The 23,075-nt window shown below is 50.3% G+C and overlaps 1 protein-coding gene across 4 annotated transcripts in view; it reads right to left on the bottom strand.

The window, feature by feature from the left end:
- FAM149B1 (family with sequence similarity 149 member B1) overlaps positions 1-23,075 on the bottom strand; it is a 102,594-nt gene that overhangs the window by 20,383 nt on the left and 59,136 nt on the right. For 2 of the 4 annotated variants that reach the window (XM_075348949.1, XM_075348948.1), the window contains exons 12-13: positions 19,472-19,592; positions 5,452-5,533 (exon numbers count right to left, since the gene is read on the bottom strand). In XM_075348949.1, the coding sequence (XP_075205064.1) occupies positions 5,452-5,533; positions 19,472-19,592 (203 nt within the window). Of the gene's footprint in view, positions 1-5,451; positions 5,534-7,758; positions 7,831-19,471; positions 19,593-23,075 lie in introns of those variants that run through there. The other 2 variants (XR_012754230.1, XM_075348950.1) reach the window with 2 other exon arrangements.

Here is a 23,075-nt window from a genome sequence, read left to right as displayed (position 1 = left end):
ACGATGTGACAAACCCCCTGCAGGAACGTGCGTACCTGTGGAAGTCTGGCTATGCGCTTCTGGAAAAACACAGAGAGCGCTGAGACTTGTCCCTTAAGGGAGCCGAGCGACAAACCCTTTTCCAGTCCAGATTGAAGGAAGGACAGAAAAGTGGGCAAGGCAAAAGGCCAGGGAGAAAAACCCTGAGCAGAGCACCATGACAGGAAAATTTTCCACGTCCTGTGGTAGATCTTGGCGGACGTTGGTTTCCTAGCCTGTCTCATAGTGGCAATGACGTCTTGAGATAACCCTGAAGACGCTAGGATCCAGGACTCAATGGCCACACAGTCAGGTTGAGGGCCGCAGAATTCAGATGGAAAAACGGCCCTTGAGATAGCAAGTCTGGTCGGTCTGGTAGTGCCCACGGTTGGCCGACCGTGAGATGCCACAGATCCGGGTACCACGACCGCCTCGGCCAGTCTGGAGCGACGAGGATGACGCGGCGGCAGTCGGCCCTGATCTTGCGTAACACTCTGGGCAACAGTGCCAGCGGAGGAAACACATAAGGGAGCTGAAACTGCGACCAATCCTGAACTAAGGCGTCTGCCGCCAGAGCTCTGGGATCTTGAGACCGTGCCATGAACGCCGGTACCTTGTTGTTGTGCCGGGACGCCATTAGGTCGACGTCCGGCACCCCCCAGCGGCAACAGATCTCCTGAAACACGTCCGGGTGAAGGGACCATTCCCCTGCGTCCATGCCCTGGCGACTGAGATAATCTGCTTCCCAGTTTTCCACGCCTGGAATGTGAACTGCAGAGATGGTGGAGGCCGTGGCTTCCACCCACATCAAAATCCGCCGGACTTCCTGGAAGGCTTGCCGACTGCATGTGCCGCCTTGGTGGTTGATGTATGCCACTGCTGTGGCATTGTCCGACTGAATTCGGATCTGCTTGCCTTCCAGCCACTGCTGGAACGCTTTCAGGGCAAGATACACTGCCCTGATCTCCAGAACATTGATCTGAAGCGAGGACTCTTGCTGGGTCCACGTACCCTGAGCCCTGTGGTGGAGAAAAACCGCTCCCCACCCTGACAGACTCGCGTCCGTCGTGACCACCTCCCAGGATGGGGGTAGGAAGGATTTCCCCTTCGATAATGAAGTGGGAAGAAGCCACCACCGAAGGGAAGCTTTGGTCGCCTGAGAGAGGGAGACGTTCCTGTCGAGGGACGTCGGCTTCCTGTCCCATTTGCGTAGGATGTCCCATTGAAGAGGACGCAGGTGAAACTGCGCGAAAGGAACTGCCTCCATTGCTGCCACCATCTTCCCCAGGAAGTGCATGAGGCGCCTCAAGGTGTGTGACTGACCTTGAAGGAGAGATTGTACCCCTGTCTGTAGTGACCGCTGCTTGATCAGCGGAAGCTTCACTATCGCTGAGAGGGTATGAAACTCCATGCCAAGGTATGTCAGTGATTGGGCCGGTGTCAGATTTGACTTTGGAAAATTGATGATCCACCCGAAACTCTGGAGAGTCTCCAGGGTAGCGTCGAGGCTGTGTTGGCATGCCTCTAGAGAGGGTGCCTTGATCAACAGATCGTCCAAGTACGGGATCACCGAGTGACCCTGAGAGTGGAGGACCGCTACTACAGTAGCCATAACCTTGGTGAAAACCCGTGGGGCCGTTGCCAGGCCGAACGGCAGTGCCACGAACTGCAGGTGTTCGTTTTCTATGGCGAAGCGCAAGAAGCGCTGGTGCTCTGGAGCAATCGGTACGTGGAGATAAGCATCTTTGATATCGATCGATGCAAGGAAATCTCCCTGGGACATTGAGGCGATGACGGAGCGGAGGGATTCCATCCGGAACCGCCTGGTCTTTACGTGTTTGTTGAGAAGTTTCAGGTCCAGGACAGGTCGGAAAGACCCGTCCTTCTTTGGGACCACAAACAAGTTGGAGTAAAAACCGTGGCCCTGTTGCTGAAGAGGAACAGGGACCACCACTCCTTCTGCCTTCAGAGTGCCCAGCGCCTGCAGTAGAGCCTCGGCTCGCTCGGGAGGCGGGGATGACCTGAAGAATCGAGTCGGGGGACGAGAGGTGAACTCTATCTTGTAACCGTGAGACAGAATGTCTCTCACCCAACGGTCTTTTACCCGTGGCAGCCAGGTGTCGCAAAAGCAGGAGAGCCTGCCACCGACCGAGGATGCGGAGTGAGGAGGCCAAAAGTCATGAGGAAGCCGCTTTGGTAGCGGCACCTCCGGTGGTCTTTTTAGGACGTGACTTAGACCGCCATGCATCAGAGTTCCTTTGATCTTTCTGAGGCCTTTTGGACGAGGAGAATTGGGACCTGCCCGCGCCCCGAAAGGACCGAAACCTCGACTGCCCCTTCCTCTGTTGGGGTATGTTCGGTTTGGGCTGGGGTAAGGATGTATCCTTTCCCTTGGATTGTTTGATGATTTCATCCAAACGCTCGCCAAACAATCGGTCGCCAGAAATTGGCAAACTGGTTAAGCGCTTTTTGGAAACAGAATCTGCCTTCCATTCCCGTAGCCAAAAGGCCCTGCGGAGTACCACCGAATTGGCGGCTGCAACCGCCGTACGGCTCGCAGAGTCCAGGACAGCATTAATAGCGTAAGACGCAAATGCTGACGTCTGAGTGGTTATGGACGCCACCTGTGGCGCGGACGTGCGTGTGGCTGCGTCAATTTGCGCTTGACCTGCTGAGATAGCTTGTAGCGCCCATACGGCTGCGAATGCTGGGGCAAAAGAAGCGCCGATAGCTTCATAGATGGATTTCAACCAGAGCTCCATCTGCCTGTCAGTGGCATCTTTGAGTGAAGCCCCATCTTCCACTGCAAGTATGGATCTAGCTGCCAGTCTGGAGATTGGAGGATCCACTTTGGGACACTGAGCCCAACTTTTGACCACGTCAGGGGGAAAGGGATAACGTGTATCCTTAAGGCGCTTAGAAAAACGCTTATCTGGACAAGCATGGTGATTCTGGACTGCCTCTCTGAAATCAGAGTGGTCCAGAAACATACTCGGTGTACGCTTGGGAAACCTGAAACGGAATTTCTCCTGCTGAGAAGCTGACTCCTCCACCGGAGGAGCTGAGGGAGAAATATCCAACATACGATTGATGGACGCAATAAGGTCGTTCACTATGGCGTCCCCGTCCGGAGTATCAAGATTGAGAGCGGCCTCAGGATCAGAATCCTGATCAGCTGTCTCCGCATCATCAACCAGAGATTCCCCCCGCTGAGACCCTGCACAACATGATGATGTCGAGGGAAAATCTAAGTGAGCTCGCTTAGTCGGTCTGGGGCTGGGGTCTGTGTCAGAACCCTCAGCCTGGGATCCATGAGATACCCCGGGAGGACATTGTTGGTCCAGCTGAGGTGGGCCAGGGAACAAAGATTCAACAGAGTCCCTGTGCTGAGATACCGGCCTGGACTGCAAGGCTTCTAGCATCTTAGCCATAGTCTCAGAGAGTTTTGCAAACTCCGTCCCCGTCACCTGAACAGTGTTAGCAGGTGGCTCCCCCTGGGCCCCCCCTAGCAGAGGCTCTGGCTGAGTAAGTGCCACAGGGGCCGAACAGTGCACACAATGAGGGTCAGTGGAACCTGCCGGTAGCGGGGTCGTACATGCGGCGCAGGCATCATAATAAGCCTGTGTTTTGGCACCCCTGCCTTTCGTGGGCGCCATGCTATTATCTTCCCTGAGCAACACAATAGGGTATATAGCCAGAAATCAACTGTGCACCATACAGTGTAAAATAAACATATAATGTTACACTACTGCACAATGGGGCTAGCACCACAGGTGCTGCTTACCACCCGCTTAAAGCGGTTGTGAGGCCACCAGAGTCCCTGCCTGGGTCTCCCAGACTTTGTCCCGCTCTGCAGCGTCCGAGGAGCTGACAGGAATGGCTGCCGGCGTCCTGAGGAGAGGAGGGAGCCGTGGGCGTGACCCAGAAAGAGCGGGAACTGGTGCCCGCACTGTGCACAGTGAGAGGGGTGGAGTATGCAAAGCATGCTCCAGCCCTCAGTGCTGCTCGTTCTGTGCAGCGTCCCGCCCTTCCCCTGCCTGTCAGGGCTGGGGGTGGGAGGAAAGGAAACTAGGCCGCAAAAAGCCGGGGACTCTAGTAATAAACGCGGCCGCCGTAAAAGCGCGGCCGGCGTGGAAGTCCCCGGCGCACTACAAGTCCCAGCCGCGCCGCAGTGTTTCCATGGCAGCGGCGGTCAGTGCGGCAGTCCCTATACATAAACACACTCAGCAACGCTGAGTGTGTAATGGCACATATTAACCCGGTCAGCGCCGCGGTCCCCGGTGCACTAGCACACCCAGCAAAGCTGGAGTGTTGCTGTGCGCGGTCCCCACCGGGATACAGAGTACCTCCAAGTAGCAGGGCCATGTCCCTGAACGATACCCGGCTCCTATCCAGCAGGCTCCACAGGAGTTGTGGATGAAGCACGGTCTCAGTGCCTGGAGACCGATAGGATCCCACTTCCACCAGAGCCCTGAGGGGGATGGGGAAGGAAAAACAGCATGTGGGCTCCAGCCTCCGTACCCGCAATGGATACCTCAACCTTACAACACCGCCGACAAGAGTGGGGTGAGAAGGGAGCATGCTGGGGGCTCTATATGGGCCCACTTTTCTTCCATCCGACATGGTCAGCAGCTGCTGCTGACCACTCTCTGGAGCTGTGCGTGCGTGTCTGACCTCCTTCGCACAAAGCAAAAAACTGAGGAGCCCGTGGGAGCACGGGGGGTGTATAGGCAGAAGGGGAGGGGCTTAACACTTTTAAGTGTAATACTTTGTGCGGCCTCCGGAGGCATAGCCTATACACCCAATTGTCTGGGTCTCCCAATGGAGCGACAAAGAAAGAAATGTATCCTGTATGATATAGGTTTCCTTACAATGGATCCTTATTGTGGATGGATGCTTCGATTTGGATTCTGACAGTGGCCACTACGTTTTAGTAATTAACTCACCGAAAAGGACATAAATTCAGAAATAAAAAAATCAAAAAAACTCACCAGAAAAAAAAAGCCACCAGCCAAAACAGGACAAAATGGCAGATGCACTCACAGGATGCAGCCAGCCCCCTATGATAAAGGTGGGGGGTAACACATTAGTGTGCATGTTTAATACCAGCAACCACCCCCTCCATGAGTTGGTAGGTGTGAGTGGCTGTCTCATCGGTATTCTGTACCTGTTTTTCCCCCACCTTTATCATAGGGGGCCGGCTGCATCCTGCGAGTGCATCTGCCATTTTGTCCTGTGTTGGCGGGTGGCTTTTTTTTCTGGCGAGTTTTTTTTAGTTTTTTACATTCTAGTAATTGGAAGTTACAGAGATGGGGGTAAACTAATTTAAGTCCCACTTCTTCTAACTAATCTTAAAAAGTAGGAAATGTGGACTTAATACTAATAATAATGCTATGAATATTATTCAAAGAGAAACCAGAAATTTGACCTCACCTATTCCTTCAGAACCTCTTCTGGATCGAAGTGGATTTGAGTGTTCAGAAATTATAAAGGATTGCCTGATAACATCATCTGGCTACGGAAATAAATAGCATGTTACTGTCCCTTAAAATATGCTATAATTATCACTTATAAGCATACAACACAGCAGTGACAAGACATCATATACATGCATCCACACAAATGCAAACTGCGAATGAAGAACTCCAAAATGAAAAACAATATGACCTCAGCATGTAATAATATCAATAAAGCATTGGGCACTTCATCTTACTAATAGCTGATGCCATATTGTAATTGTAAAATAGGACCAATCTATCAGAAACATGGTTTCATAATAATTTAGAAATGAAACAAAAGCTTGCACTCTACATATGACTCCTGTGCAGTTATGACCCCCTAGTGTGCACAGGTAATTGAACTGGTACATCTGCTGGAAAGCAGAGAAATTCTGGGCTCCGTATATACCAGAGGTTCAGAAGCGATAAATGTATTGTCTTTGGAAATACCGCTACTTGTCTTCAAAAGACCTACAAGAGGACTTTTTGGAACCTAAGTTTAGTTATGAAAAGGTGTAAGTCCTACAGTTAGGGGGGACGACACATTTTTGGAATTGTGATTCCAAGGGGCATGACATTCATATTCTTCTTTAACTGTGTGATTTTTGCTGATAGGAAACATGGCATTGAAGACGTTATCCACTTTTACACTGATGGCCTATACTTAGGATAGGTCTTGAATGTCTGATCTGCTAGGTCTTACACCCAGCACCCCCGCCAATCAGCTGCTGTCGGTGATGGTGGCGGCAGTCAGAAATACTCAGTTCAGGCGCTACCCCATCAACTAATAGCAGCCGAGGCCAGGTACTGCACATCCTCCTCCCATTCAAATTACTAGATGTACACTATATGACTGCTATCAGAAGATGGGGGCAGCTCCAGACCTCAGCATTTCCGGCTGCCTGCTGCCGCCACAGACACTGGGAACAGCTGATCGGTGGGATGCCAGGTGTCAGACTCCAGTTGATCACACAATGATAACTGATCCTAAGGATAGGCCATCAAAGTAAAAGTAGTGGACAACCTCATTAATTTCATATACCTGCAACCTCCATAGCGGCAGATATCCTGGAAATTGGGGATCCCATCAAGTTTGGGACCCGAGCCGCATTCCATCGACAAGCCCCCATTTGATGTCACCAAGGGGAGGTATGTGGGAGTGACTTGTTTAATAAATACAGATTCTGAGTTCTTATCCGTGTTCAATACTGGACGAGACTGTACAGTTTACTGTAGGATTGTTCCGTATTTCAATCAGAGCACTTCCCTCCACCTTTTTGTGACATCAGGTCTAGTACTTTTCTTTTATGTCTATTATTTTAGGAGACTGTATATATTGTATTTTCTTGTCCCCTTTTGCAATGTCTTTTGTATATTTTTATACACACTGCCTACTTTTTGGGTTAAATATATAAAATTTTAATAGCTTTGTTCCGCTAGTTTCAAAAACCACAGGTAGAAATAAATATGCTGCTTGTTTGAGATTGCATGTGTATGGACTCGGCAGAAATAGCGGTCAGCCCAGCCAGTATGTGTTGCTGTGTTGTTTGGCTATATATAAGATAATGAGGATTTCCTAATGATGTGACATTAAAGTATTTGCCTTTAGTTTCTTCAAGTGATCACAATATTTATACAGTAATGATTGATATAACTTTTGATTCAGAGACTGGAACGAACAATACAAAATGGATTAACGTATTGTCAAGTCATAAATACACAGATGGAGTGAGTTTAAAGACTATCTTCACTTTTTCAACCATTTTTATTGCTGCAATGCATCTAAGATATAAAAGATAAAGCAGCTTTCCAAATTGTCATTTACAAATTCTCCTTTGTGTACTCAGCGAATATGCCGACCTATGTGTCCCAAAGGATATGGACTACAAACAAACTGTATGTTGCCTCCTACTCTGCTGTATTCATTTCTTTGTCCCCATACTATACTGTATATGGATTTGCAAAAAGATTGGGAAAAGGATGGGACTAACACATGACTGCAGACTCCGACCACACAATGGGTTTGATTGTAGTCTGTAGCCACGGAGACACATAGGTCTGCAAAAGAGCTGTACACAAAATGGTAGTATTTTCTTTGTTTTTCTTAACCAAGCCTATTTGTACAATTCTTTTGTTTTAGATGCACTTAAATAATAATAAAATGGTGGTAAAAGGGTTGATATCTTTATAAATGAAAAAGAAAAATGCTGCACAAGACAGTATCACACAGGATTGTACTCACATGCAAGTGCAGCATACCTAAGAGGACCTGCTGCTATACTTTGCCACTGTGTCACACAATCACTCAAACCATCTGCAGAAGTAAAACATTTCAGGGGCTGAACAGAATGGAACTTGGAAGATTGCCATAATATACAATGAGCAGACACACACAAGGACTCTCAATCTAGAGTTAGAGTGAATCGATTTACAGTAGGCGTTTCATTAATCTGTGACTGTAGGATGAGCCCTGAGGACCTTCTGCTACCTCCCGGCATCTGCAGCTCTTCTTTTAGCATGAAGTAACACATCCTTCTTATCAATAACCATGAGGGCTAGGTTGTCTCATCAAAAAGGAGGGGGGATGCTGTTAAGTAAGAGGCAGTTCTCCGGGCTTCCATCCAGCAGCCACATAGTGTGTTACTGACCATGGTCCTATAAATCGATCTTTACCAGTCCTACGTCAATATCCATAGTAAAGCGAGGCATTCTAGAGCAGGGGTCCCCAATCTTTTTACACAGGGTGCCAGTTCACTGTCCCTCAGACCGTTGGAGGGCCAGACTATAAGAAAAACTATGAAAATCCCTTTGCACACTACACGTATCTCATTTTAAAGTAAAACAAAAAGGGAACAAATACAACATTCAAAATAAAGAAATGAAGGGAATTTTGTTTACTTACCGTAAATTCCTTTTCTTCTAGCTCCAATTGGGAGACCCAGACAATTGGGGTGTATAGGCTATGCCTCCGGAGGCCGCACAAAGTATTACACTAAAAGTGTAAAGCCCCTCCCCTTCTGCCTATACACCCCCCGTGCTCCCACGGGCTCCTCAGTTTTGGTGCAAAAGCAAGAAGGAGGAAAAAAATTATAAACTGGTTTAAAGTAAATTCAATCCGAAGGAATATCGGAGAACTGAAACCATTCAACATGAACAACATGTGTACACAAAAAAAACAGGGGCGGGTGCTGGGTCTCCCAATTGGAGCTAGAAGAAAAGGAATTTACGGTAAGTAAACAAAATTCCCTTCTTCTTTGTCGCTCCATTGGGAGACCCAGACAATTGGGACGTCCAAAAGCAGTCCCTGGGTGGGTAAAATAATACCTCGTAATAGAGCCGTAAAACGGCCCCTTCCTACAGGTGGGCAACCGCCGCCTGAAGGACTCGTCTACCTAGGCTGGCATCCGCCGAAGCATAGGTATGCACCTGATAGTGTTTCGTGAAAGTGTGCAGGCTCGACCAGGTAGCCGCCTGACACACCTGCTGAGCCGTAGCCTGGTGCCTCAAAGCCCAGGACGCGCCCACGGCTCTGGTAGAATGGGCCTTCAGCCCTGAGGGAACCGGAAGCCCAGCAGAACGGTAAGCTTCGAGAATTGGCTCCTTGATCCACCGAGCCAGGGTTGATTTGGAAGCCTGTGACCCTTTACGCTGGCCAGCAACAAGGACAAAGAGTGCATCCGAGCGGCGCAGGGGCGCCGTACGAGAAATGTAGAGTCTGAGTGCTCTCACCAGATCTAACAAGTGCAAATCCTTTTCACATTGGTGAACTGGATGAGGACAAAAAGAGGGTAAGGAGATATCCTGATTGAGATGAAAGGGGGATACCACCTTGGGGAGAAATTCCGGAACCGGACGCAGAACCACCTTGTCCTGGTGAAACACCAGGAAAGGGGCCTTGCACGACAACGCTGCTAGCTCAGACACTCTCCGAAGAGAAGTGACTGCTACTAGGAAAACCACTTTCTGCGAAAGGCGTGAGAGAGAAATATCCCTCATTGGCTCGAATGGTGGTTTCTGAAGAACCATCAGCACCCTGTTCAGATCCCAGGGTTCTAACGGCCGCTTGTAAGGAGGAACGATGTGACAAACCCCCTGCAGGAACGTGCGTACCTGTGGAAGTCTGGCTAGGCGCTTCTGGAAAAACACAGAGAGCGCTGAGACTTGTCCCTTAAGGGAGCCGAGCGACAAACCCTTTTCCAGTCCAGATTGAAGGAAGGACAGAAAAGTGGGCAAGGCAAAAGGCCAGGGAGAAAAACCCTGAGCAGAGCACCATGACAGGAAAATTTTCCACGTCCTGTGGTAGATCTTGGCGGACGTTGGTTTCCTAGCCTGTCTCATAGTGGCAATGACCTCTTGAGATAATCCTGAAGACGCTAGGATCCAGGACTCAATGGCCACACAGTCAGGTTGAGGGCCGCAGAATTCAGATGGAAAAACGGCCCTTGAGACAGCAAGTCTGGTCGGTCTGGTAGTGCCCACGGTTGGCCGACCGTGAGATGCCACAGATCCGGGTACCACGACCTCCTCGGCCAGTCTGGAGCGACGAGGATGACGCGGCGGCAGTCGGCCCTGATCTTGCGTAACACTCTGGGCAACAGTGCCAGCGGAGGAAACACATAAGGGAGCTGAAACTGCGACCAATCCTGAACTAAGGCGTCTGCCGCCATAGCTCTGGGATCTTGAGACCGTGCCATGAACGTCGGTACCTTGTTGTTGTGCCGGGACGCCATGAGGTCGACGTCCGGCACCCCCCAGCGGCAACAGATCTCCTGAAACACGTCCGGGTGAAGGGACCATTCCCCTGCGTCCATGCCCTGGCGACTGAGATAATCTGCTTCCCAGTTTTCCACGCCTGGGATGTGAACTGCAGAGATGGTGGAAGACGTGGCTTCCACCCACATCAAAACCCGCCGGACTTCCTGGAAGGCTTGCCGACTGCGTGTGCCGCCTTGGTGGTTGATGTATGCCACCGCTGTGAAATTGTCCGACTGAATTCGGATCTGCTTGCCTTCCAGCCACTGCTGGAACGCTTTCAGGGCAAGGTACACTGCCCGTATTTCCAGAACATTGATCTGAAGTGAGGACTCTTGCTGGGTCCACGTACCCTGAGCCCTGTGGTGGAGAAAAACCGCTCCCCACCCTGACAGACTCGCGTCCGTCGTGACCACCTCCCAGGATGGGGGCAGGAAGGATTTCCCCTTCGATAATGAAGTGGGAAGAAGCCACCACCGAAGGGAAGCTTTGGTCGCCTGAGAGAGAGAGACGTTCCTGTCGAGGGACGTCGGCTTCCTGTCCCATTTGCGTAGGATGTCCCATTGAAGAGGACGCAGGTGAAACTGCGCGAAAGGGACTGCCTCCATTGCTGCCACCATCTTCCCCAGGAAGTGCATGAGGCGCCTCAAGGGGTGTGCCTGACCTTGAAGGAGAGATTGTACCCCTTTCTGTAGTGAACGCTGCTTGATCAGCGGAAGCTTCACTATCGCTGAGAGGGTATGAAACTCCATGCCAAGATATGTCAGCGATTGGGCCGGTGTCAGATTTGACTTTGGAAAATTGATGAGCCACCCGAAACTCTGGAGAGTCTCCAGAGTAGCGTCGAGGCTGTGTTGGCATGCCTCTTGAGAGGGTGCCCTGATCAGCAGATCGTCCAAGTAAGGGATCACTGAGTGACCCTGAGAGTGGAGGACCGCTACTACAGTAGCCATAACCTTGGTGAAAACCCGTGGGGCTGTTGCCAGGCCGAACGGCAGTGCCACGAACTGCAGGTGTTCGTCTCCTATGGCGAAGCGCAAGAAGCGCTGGTGCTCTGGAGCAATCGGTACGTGGAGATAAGCATCTTTGATATCGATCGATGCAAGGAAATCTCCTTGGGACATTGAGGCGATGACGGAGCGGAGGGATTCCATCCGGAACCGCCTGGTCTTTACGTGTTTGTTGAGCAGTTTCAGGTCCAGGACAGGACGGAAAGACCCGTCCTTCTTTGGGACCACAAACAGGTTGGAGTAAAAACCGTGACCCTGTTGCTGAAGAGGAACAGGGACCACCACTCCTTCTGCCTTCAGAGTGCTCAGCGCCTGCAGAAGAGCCACGGCTCGCTCGGGAGGCGGGGATGACCTGAAGAATCGAGTCGGGGGACGAGAGGTGAACTCTATCTTGTAACCGTGAGACAGAATGTCTCTCACCCAACGGTCTTTTACCCGTGGCAGCCAGGTGTCGCAAAAGCGGGAGAGCCTGACACCGACCGAGGATGCGGATTGAGGAGGCCGAAAGTCATGAGGAAGCCGCTTTGGTAGCGGCACCTCCGGTGGTCTTTTTAGGACGTGACTTAGACCGCCATGAATCAGAGTTCCTTTGATCCTTCTGAGGCCTTTTGGACGAGGAGAATTGGGACCTGCCCGCGCCCCGAAAGGACCGAAACCTCGACTGCCCCCTCCTCTGTTGGGGTATGTTCGGTTTGGGCTGGGGTAAGGATGTATCCTTTCCCTTGGATTGTTTGATGATTTCATCCAAACGCTCGCCAAACAATCGGTCGCCAGAAATTGGCAAACTGGTTAAGCGCTTTTTGGAAGCAGAATCTGCCTTCCATTCCCGTAGCCACAAGGCCCTGCGGAGTACCACCGAATTGGCGGATGCAACCGCCGTACGGCTCGCAGAGTCCAGGACAGCATTAATAGCGTAAGACGCAAATGCCGACGTCTGAGCGGTTATGGACGCCACCTGCGGCGCGGAAGTGCGTGTGGCTGCGTCAATTTGCGCTTGACCTGCTGATATAGCTTGTAGCGCCCATACGGCTGCGAATGCTGGGGCAAAAGAAGCGCCAATAGCTTCATAGATGGATTTCAACCAGAGCTCCATCTGCCTGTCAGTGGCATCTTTGAGTGAAGCCCCATCTTCCACTGCAAGTATGGATCTAGCCGCCAGTCTGGAGATTGGAGGATCCACCTTGGGACACTGAGTCCAACCTTTGACCACGTCAGGGGGAAAGGGATAACGTGTATCCTTAAGGCGCTTAGAAAAAACGCTTATCTGGACAATCATGGTGATTCTGGACTGCCTCTCTGAAATCAGAGTGGTCCAGAAACATACTCGGTGTACGCTTGGGAAACCTGAAACGGAATTTCTCCTGCTGAGAAGCTGACTCCTCCACCGGAGGAGCTGAGGGAGAAATATCCAACATTTGATTGATGGACGCAATAAGATCGTTCACTATGGCGTCCCCGTCCGGAGTATTTAGATTGAGAGCGGCCTCAGGATCAGAATCCTGATCAGCTGTCTCCGCGTCATCAACCAGAGATTCCCCCCGCTGAGACCCTGAACAATATGATGATGTCGAGGGAATTTCCAAGCGAGCTCGCTTAATCGGTCTGGGGCTGGGGTCCGTGTCAGAGCCCCCAGCCCGGGATCTATGAGATACCCCGGGGGGACATTGTTGGTCCAACTGAGGGGGGCCAGGGAACAATGATTCAACAGTGTCCCTGTGCTGAGATACCGGTCTGGACTGCAAGGCTTCTAGTATCTTAGCCATAGTTTCAGAGAGTTTATCCGTAAAGACTGCAAACTCCGTCCCTGTCACCTGGATAGTGTCAGCAGGTGGCTCCCCCTGGGCCCCTCTTAGCAGAGGCTCCGGCTGAGTAAGTGCAGCAGGGGCCGAGCAGAGCACACAATGAGGGTCAGTGGAACCTGCCGGTAGCGGCGTCGTACATGCGGCGCAGGCAGCATAGTAAGCCTGTGTTTTGGCACCCCTGCCTTTTGTGGGCGCCATGCTATTGTCTTCCCTGAGCAACACAATAGGGTATATAGCCAGAATCAACTGTGCACCATACAGTGTAAAGTATATACCATAAACATATAATTTATAATTACACTTCTGCACAATGGGGCTAGCACCACAGGTGCTGCTTACCACCCGCTTAAAGCGGTTGTGAGGCCACCAGAATCCCTGCCTGGGTCTCCCAGAATTTGTCCCCCTCTGCAGCGTCCGAGGAGCTGACAGGAATGGCTGCCGGCGTCCTGAGGAGAGGAGGGAGCCGTGGGCGTGACCCAGAAAGTGCGGGAACTGGTGCCCCACGGTGCACAGTGAGGGGGATGGAGTATGCAAAGCATGCTCCAGCCCTCATTGCTGCTCGTCTGTACAGCGTCCCGCCCTTCCCCTGCCTGTCAGGGCTGGGGGCGGGAGGAAAAAAGACTAGGCCGCAAAAGCCGGGGACTCGAGTAATAAGCGCGGCCGCCGTATAAGCGCGGCCGGCGCGGAGGTCCCCGGCGCACTACAAGTCCCAGCCGCGCCGCAGTGTTAACCATGGCAGCGGCGGTCAGCGCGGTAGTCCCCATACACAAACACACTCAGCGACGCTGAGTGTGTAATGGCACATTTAACCCGGTCAGCGCCGCGGTCCCCGGTGCACTAGCACACCCAGCAATGCTGGAGTGTTGCTGTGCGCGGTCCCCACGGGGACACAGAGTACCTCCAAGTAGCAGGGCCATGTCCCTGAACGATACCCGGCTCCTATCCAGCAGGCTCCTCTGGAGTTGTGGATGAAGCACGGTCTCAGTGCCTGGAGACCGATAGGATCCCACTTCACCCAGAGCCCTAAGGGGGATGGGGAAGGAAAACAGCATGTGGGCTCCAGCCTCCGTACCCGCAATGGATACCTCAACCTTAACAACACCGCCGACAAGAGTGGGGTGAGAAGGGAGCATGCTGGGGGCCCTATATGGGCCCACTTTTCTTCCATCCGACATAGTCAGCAGCTGCTGCTGACCAATCTGTGGAGCTGTGCGTGCATGTCTGCCTCCTTCGCACAAAGCATAAAAAACTGAGGAGCCCGTGGGAGCACGGGGGGTGTATAGGCAGAAGGGGAGGGGCTTTACACTTTTAGTGTAATACTTTGTGCGGCCTCCGGAGGCATAGCCTATACACCCCAATTGTCTGGGTCTCCCAATGGAGCGACAAAGAAAGTAAATATAACACTTACATACACTGTACTCCCCAAATACAGCACAGTGCACCTCTGAAATGTGCTTCTCTCTTCCTGCAAATAGCTACAGCACTCTGCCCCCATATAGGTCCAGCTCTTTCCCCCATATAGGTCCAGCTCTCTCCCCCATATAGCTCCAGCACTCTGCCCCCATATAGGTCCAGCTCTCTCCCCCATATAGGTCCAGCTCTTTCCCTCATATAGGTCCCATGCTCTCTCCCCCATATAGGTCCCATGCAGTCTCCCTCATATAGGTCCCATGCAGTCTCCCCCATATAGGTCCCATGCAGTCTCCCCCATATAGGTCCCATGCAGTCTCCCCCATATTGGTCCCATGCAGTCTCCCCCATATAGGTCCCATGCAGTCTCCCCCATATAGGTCCCATGCAGTCTCCCCCATATAGGGCCAGGTCTCTTCCCCCATATATGTCCAGCTCTCCCCCATATAGGTCCCATAAATAACCCATATAGATCCAGCTCTCTGATCCTCCTCCATGCCCAGTAAAAAAAAGTGAAAATATGCTTTACCTACCACTGCAGCCGCTCCCGCGCTGTGGTCCCGGCTCCTCTGTTTTCGGCTGTAAGGCCTAGATGAGCACATCGTGCGTCATGACGTAATCATTCTAGGTCCGGATGACGAGCGCCGAGTGTGTACACAGGAACGAGACTTCTCGTGTAGCGCTCGGCGGGTTAGTTCAATTGTAAGCGCCTGTGCGCTTACAATTGAAATAACACAAGGAAATTGTGAGGCGGGCCGGGTAAATGGCCTCCGGGGCCGGATGCGGCCCGCGGGCCGTAGTTTGGGGACCCCTGTTCTAGAGGATAATAGCTGACGGCTGTGATGAGTGTTAGGGGTGCTTCACACACAGCGAGCTCACTGCCGAGATCGCTGCTGAGTCACGCTTTTTGTGACGCAGCAGTGACCTCATTAGCGATCTCGCTGTGTGTGACAATGAGCAGCGATCTGGCCCCTGCTGCGAGATCGCTGCTCGTTACACACAGCCCTGGTTCGTTTTCTTCAAAGGCGCTCTCCCACTGTGACACACAGATCGCTGTGTGTGACAGCGAGAGAGCGACAAATGAAGCGAGCAGGGAGCAGGAGCCGGCGTCTGACAGCTGAGGTAAGCTTGTAACCAAGATAAACATCGGGTAACCAAGGTGGTTACCCGATATTTACCTTAGTTACCAGCCTCTGCAGCTCTCACGCTGCCTGTGCTGCCGGCTCCGGCTCTCTGCACATGTAGCTGCTGTACACATCGGGTTAATTAACCCGATGTGTACAGCAGCTAGGAGAGCAAGGAGCCAGCGCTAAGCAGTGTGCGCGGCTCCCTGCTCTCTGCACATGTAGCTGCATTACACATCGGGTTAATTAACCCGATGTGTACTGTAGCTAGGAGAGCAAGGAGCCAGCGCTCAGTGTGCGCGGCTCCCTGCTCCCTGCACACACAGCTAAGCGGTGTGCGCTGGTAACTAATGTACACATCGGGTAACCATACCCGATGTTTACCTTAGTTACCAGTCTCCGCAGCTTCCAGACGGCGGCTCCGTGCAAGCGCAGCGTCGCTTGCACGTCGCTGCTGGCTGGGGGCTGTTCACTGGTCGCTGGTGAGATCTGCCTGTTTGACAGCTCACCAGCGACCATGTAGCGATGCAGCAGCGATCCTGACCAGGTCAGATCGCTGGTCGGATCGCTGCTGCATCGCTAAGTGTGAAGGTACCCTTACTGTATATGTTGTAATGTAACATCAATCTGGTGTTTACATCTCTTATCTGATATGACAGGTTTGGCATCACCAGAAAAAAAAGGCAAAACATCCTTTGCCAAGTTCACACTGTGCAGTCTTAGTGCAGTTTTTTGCATGTTTTCCTTTTACCAAAACCAGGATCTGGATCTGATAAGCATGCCACCAAACTCCTGGTCACTGGACCATGTACCAATTATGTTGGCTATTTCAGGACTACGCCACAGGGCGTATTGTTAGCATTTTTTCATGCTTTTTCCCTTGTTTTTATTTAATCAATAAAAGAAAGGAAACATCATCCCAGCAAAGTCTATGAGACTCGTGACTTGCTGTGCACATGCTGCTTCTTTTTTCCTTGCTTTTTATATTGCTGAAAGAAGAAGCAACATTTCAATTCTTTCTGCATTTTTTCCCCAATTGACTTCAATGGAGTCAGTGAAAAATGCAGGAAAACGTTAATATGTAATGCCCACGCTGCTTTTTTGTGCGTGCTTATGTGCTTTTTTTTATGTCACCGGAGTTCCTGGCAGCCTCATCTTGCGATCTTTACCGTGGGATCTACTGCAGGGAACTCCAGTGACACCACAAGGTGAATCCAGTTCCGGGGAATCACCGGGGTTTCCTGTAGATGCGCTGGCATGAACTCGGCTAACGTCTCCTTGCCTCGAGGGCACCTATGTCCCCGGAGTTCCCTCCAGCAAGGTCTCGTGGTAAAGACCATGAGGACTAGATGCAGGAAACCCCAGTGATCCACCTAATCCTCGCTGTCTTTACCGGGCGACTTTGCTGCAAGGAACTCCAGTGACATAGGTGCCCTCGTGTGTGAGGCAATCCGTACCTCAGTAACCCGAGGTCGTCATAGTGATGACCCAGGGTTACCATAGCAGTGATAGGGTCCCTGTCATCGCATCACAGGGACCCGATTGCCAGGGAGAGGTCCCTGTCTCCAGAATGCTGCGATCACATTGATCGCAGCATTCAGGGGGTTAAACTGCTGGGAGTGGAGCGAGCACCATTCCGGGCAATGAGAGCTGTGTCCTGGCTGTAACATCAGCCGGAGACCCGGCGGCAATCGTGGGGATACAGTACCTGAACCCTTACGATTGCTATAACAAAAAAAAAGAACACAAAAACCATGAAATAAAGCATGTAAAAAACCATGCAAAAATGCATTAAAAATAAGCACTTTTTCAGCAGCTTTTTGCCTGCCAAAACATGCTTTTTTGTGCACATAAAGCGCTACGTGGGCACATACCTTTAGATCATTATATGAACCTGCAGGGAATACACGAGTGTATGGCTCCCTGTAATGCAGAGTTTTTTTACACTTTCCTTTAGACTCAACGCAATGTAACCCATTATGGCCCTTAGGCCTCCCTAATAGGATTCAGAGCCCAAATCCATAAGATCAATCACGCCTTTTTTAGCCCAGACAACAATTCCCAATTGTGGAAATACATGCGCAATGAAATCGGGGTTCTCTGCCCGGATCCATCAGCCGGCATAAAATGCTAACAGGGTGAGTTTCTATGCATCGTTGCTTGCAAAGTGGTCTCCCCATTCATGTCCTTTAGCACAAAAATCTCCCTACTTTCACATTTACCTTGATGGCAAAGTGAGATTCAAAGGAAACCTCTGCTGTTCCCAGGACAGCTTCCCGGGCTGCACACTGTGCTAGCGAGGCAGGCTCCGACCTACTATGGTTTAATCTCTGGTTTCAATACAAAGTCCGTGAGTAACCTGAAAGTTTCCATATATCTCCCCCGGCTCAATGCTCTTGTCGGACCAACGGACCAAGGCGGTAGGCAAAAGGAAGGATCAGGCATATTGAATTTCAACATGCCTGATCATTTGTAATATGTGGCAGCAGCTTAATTCCTTATTTCCATTGAGAATACAAAAGTTCTTCTGTAATGGAGAATTATATACAGATGTAGCAATTTTTTAATGAGTGGGCTAAAATTAGCTGGCATGCCATTGATTTCTGTGCAAAGCAGAAACCACACTACGCAGGCTTGCATAGGCATGGCAATTGTGTTGGCGTCAGCTACATCTGTTAAGAATGATGACCTGTATCTCACTCTAAAGGGCCATTTACATGCTGCGACATCGCTAATGATATATCGTCGGGGTCACGGTGTTTGTGCCGCACATCCGGCGCCGTTAGCGACATCGTAGTGTGTGACAGGCAGGAGCGACCTTAAACGATCGCAAAAGAGACAATAATCGTTGGTATATGAGAGGTCGTTCATTTACCAAAAATTGTTGTCTCGTACATAGCGAGGTTGTTCCTCGTTCCAGCGGCAGCACACATCGCTATATGTGACACCGCAGGAGCGACGATCATCTCCTCTGTCCACCGGTAATGATGAAGGAAGAAGGTGGGCGGAATGTTACGTCCCGCTCATCTCCGCCCCTCCTCTGCTATTGGACGGCTGCCGTGTGGCGTCACTGTGACGCCGCACGAACCTCCCCCTTAGAAAGGAGGCGGTTCGCCGGCCAGAGCGACGTCGCAGGGAAGGTAAGTCCGTGTGACGGGTGTTAGCAATGTTGTGCGCCATGGGCAGCGATTTGCCCGTGACGCACAACCGACGGGGGCGGGTAAGCTCGCTAGCGATATCGGTACCGATATCGCAGCGTGTAAAGTACCCTTAAATGAATTCTGATCCCAAAAATATTAGTTCCTGAGTGTTATCTGAAAGACACCCTCTCCCCTACCATTAACCTGGGTTTACACGCTGCAACATCGCAAAGGACATCGCTGTAACGTCACCGGTTTGGTGACGCAATAGCGACCTCCCTAAGTCTCTGCTAAGTCGCTGGTGAGCTGTCAAACAGGCAAACCTGGCCAACAACTCAACAGCGATCCGGACCTGCAGAGCGACTTAGCTGGTTGTTGGGGACGTTGATAAGCAGCCTTTTGAAAGGGAAGTTGCTAACAAAGTCGCTGCAAAGTCTTCACACACTGAAACTTCATGCTGCACAGCGGGAAACAAAAGGACCTAGGAATGGTCCTGAACGATTTGTAACGATTACAACTTCACATCAGGGGCCGGGTCGCTGATAGGTTTCACACACTGCAACATCGCAAACAACATCGCTATTGCGTCACAAAACCGGTGACGTTACAGCGATGTCGTTTGAGATGTTGCAGTGTGTAAACCCAGCTTTACAAGGCAATAATCCAGTAGTTCTCTCATACTCATCATATAGAGAAGACAACACCTCCTGTATTTACCGTTTGTCTCTGTGATCCAGGCAAATTGTGATACTCAGTATCTGAAGTGCCAATTGGTGGCAGCAGATTATTCCGGTTGAATGGGACAGGAGAGCAGGGCAGCTGGTCATTCGCCGTCTGACTGTTGGCACCAAAATACACAAGAATCTGGTCTTAGTTAAAAGGGAGATGACAAACAGCAGGCAACCCCCCCCCCCCAGTAGTAATTTACCAGAATGGAAAAGTGGCGATTCCTAGTACTGATAACTCGCTTAGAAGGCATCTGTCACCAGGTTTTTGCCACCTAATCTGAGATTAGCATAATGTAGAGGCAGAAATTCTGATCCCAGCAATGAGCCACTTACTGGGCTGCTTGCTGTAGTTTTGATAAAATCACTGCTTTCTGCTTATGCCAATCAGAAGTGGTTATACAGGGTTCAGCATTCAGAGAACTGCTAGGTCTGCAGGAGTGACACATCGCAGTGATCATGTTGTCTGCCTCAACATTATGCTGCTCACAGATGGGACAGCAACAACCTGGTAACTAGTGATGAGCGGACAAGTGGATATTTGGGTTCGCCAAATCAACACAAACTAAATGAAGAATGAGGTTCGGCAAGCGAACTTGAAGCCGAACTTAACCCCGAACAACAAACCCCATACAAGTCAATGGGGACGAGAGGTTTGGTGCTGTTAAATGGCCGTAATAAGCGCTAGGGGACTGTGTCGGAAGTTAAATGGTAGTAAAAGCTGGATAATTATACATACCAGTGTTTCCAGAGAAACACGCTGCAGTCAGACTCTCTTCTGGGCCCGCTTATTAAGGTTCATCAATATTCACTGCTTCCCCCACCCACCTTTTGTGCCAATGTCTGTGATTGGCTGCAGACTACAATACACCCCCCCACCATGTGTCCGCGTCTGTGACTGGTTGCAGTCAGTTTTCTGTACAGTAGTGTAAAAATAAATAAGTAAATCATTTAAAAAAATAATTACGCAGGCTCCCGCCCTATTTTGATAGCTAGTGTAGGTAAAACAACAGCTGCAGCCCCCACCTGTGAGCTTTACCGAGACTAGATATAAAAGTGTGGGGGGGGGATATAGGGTCCCCCCCCATTTTTTATATCCAGCCATGGTAAAGCAGGCAGTTGGGGGCTGGTATTATCAGGATGGAAGGAGCCATGGATACTGCCCCCCCAGCTTAAAAATAAGGCTATGTGCGCACATTGCGTACTAGCCCTGCAGAAATTTCTGCAGTGATCTGAAGAGCACATGTGCGCTTTAGATCGCTGCAGAAATGTCCGTAGTGAGCGCCGATTCCATGCGCTCTGCCTGCAGCTCCTGCCATAGACAGAGCAGGAGCTGCCGGCAAAGCGCAGGAAAGAAGTGACATGTCACTTCTTTTTACGCAGCGCTTCGGCAGTAGCCGAAGCGCTGCGCTCTTAAACGCCACGTGCGCACAGCCCCTGCACAATCTCCATAGATTGTGCAGGGGACGCAGGACGCATGCAGTTACGCTGCGCTACAAAGCGCAGCGTAACTGCATGTATTTACGCAACGTGCGCACATTGCCTTACAGCCCACAGCTGCCCAGACTTTTCGTATCCATCCATTAGGCGCACAGTCACATTAGAGACCATGACCACCCACTGCGGCTTCAGGCAGACACTGACTGAGCTGCAGCTGTGAGCATTGATGTCACAGAGTTTACTTGCAGTCACAGCTGGAGGGTCCCACGGTACACAACCTCAGGGGAACTCATTGACCTCACCTCACACCTGCATCTCCTAGCAAAAAAAAGAGATGCAGATATTGTGCTGGAATTTATACACCAACTTCATGCACCAAATCTGTATCTTCTAGCGGAAAATCAAACAAAAAACGCAGTTTTCATGTAGTTTTGGTGTGGTTTTCTGCCAGGAGATGCAAATTTGTTCCAGAAATCTGGTGCAGACATTTCTGCACCAAATCAGCATCTCCTGATGGAAAAAAAAATGCAGTTAAGGTGCGGTTTTCTCAGAAGATGCAGACTTGGTGCTGAAATTTATACACCAAATCTGCATCTTCTGGCAAAAAAACCCGCATCTGAACGAGATGCAGTTTTGATGCAATTTTGTTGCGTTTTTTTGCCAGGAGATGCAGATTTGGTGCAGGAATGTCTGCAACCAAATACTCAATGTGCACACATTACCTCATCTGGTAATCTAGCATGGAGTTCAATGACCACCTGAGGTGAGGTCCCTGAGTTCACCTCGGGTCACTACAGCTGATGTCACAGCTGCGTTACCGTGGGAACCCCCAGCTGTGACTTCAGGTGAACTCAATGACGTTACCGCTCACAGCTGCGGCTCAGTTAGTATTTCTCTGACAGTCGCAGTGAACAGTTATGTTTTCTAATGTGACAGCGCACTGTGACCTCGTGGGACCTCGTGTGGATTAAGACGGACCTGCCGGGGTGTTTTGGGGGTTAATAAATTGGTGAAAGAGTGTTTTTTTTGTTGTTTTTTTTTTTTAATAAAGTATTTTTTGTTTGTGTTTATTTCTTGTGACTTACAGGATTAGTAATGGGGAAGGAGGTAAAGCGGCGGAATTATTGCATCTAATGGATGCAACATTTCTGGGTGGCTATGGGCTGCTATTTTTAGGCTGGGTAGGGCCCAAAAAACATGGGCCTCACCAGGCTGAGAATACCAGCGCCCAGCTGTCGGCTTTATCTTGGCTTGGATCAAAATTGGGGGGATTACACACTGGATTTATTAATTATTTATTAAAATAATTATTAAAAAGCAGCATTAGATTCCTCTTAGTATGATATACAGCCAAGATATTGTGCACAGCTGGGGGCTGCAGCCTGTATTTGTATGCTTTATCTGCACTGGGTATCTATATACAGGGCACCCGAAGACATGTTATTTATTTTTACACTTTACACCTTACTTGGGCAGACAGACAGCCGCTGTGAGGACTATGAATCAAAGATGCCAACACGCTGGCAGTCTATCTACAGCCAATCAAAGACGCTGTCACAGACGGTGGGCAGGAGAAGCAGTGAGTATGCATGAGATGTAATGAGCGGTCCCAAAAGAAGTGTACACCGTGGAGACTGGTTAGTATGCCCTTTTTTTTTAAACAGTGATTTCCCTGGCCAATTAATCACAGCCATGTCAATACATGTTGGAAAATCTTGCCTTTCAACAAGCTTTATTCATTTTACAAACCTGGTAAATAACCGGACGTACAGTCAAAAGTCTTTGTTAAGGGTACAGCACCGAACACAAGGTGTCCGGTACAGACCCCGAACTTTACAGTTCAGAATCACTCATCCCTACTGGTGACACATCTATTATTCAAATTCAGAAACAATTAAGTTCTTTTTACTGCCACTAGGGGGAGCTTATGGCATATGGATTAATAGTTGAGTGCACTGGGAAATGTGTAAATCCTTTTATGTGCAGCCTCCCAGAGGCAGCCAGAATTTAACTGTCTCTTCAGGGAGGAAGGAGACGAACTCTAGTGCCACCTACTGGAGGTAGCAATCCTAAAAGTCAAAAGTGACCCTTTAACGAGCCTAGTCATATGATTTATGCCAGATCAGAGCCTCAATTTGCAGACACTGTGTTTCGGG

The sequence above is a fragment of the Anomaloglossus baeobatrachus genome, chromosome 5 (genome assembly GCF_048569485.1).
Source record: "Anomaloglossus baeobatrachus isolate aAnoBae1 chromosome 5, aAnoBae1.hap1, whole genome shotgun sequence".
Lineage (NCBI taxonomy): Eukaryota > Metazoa > Chordata > Amphibia > Anura > Aromobatidae > Anomaloglossus > Anomaloglossus baeobatrachus.
This window is presented reverse-complemented; position numbering and strand designations above follow the sequence as displayed.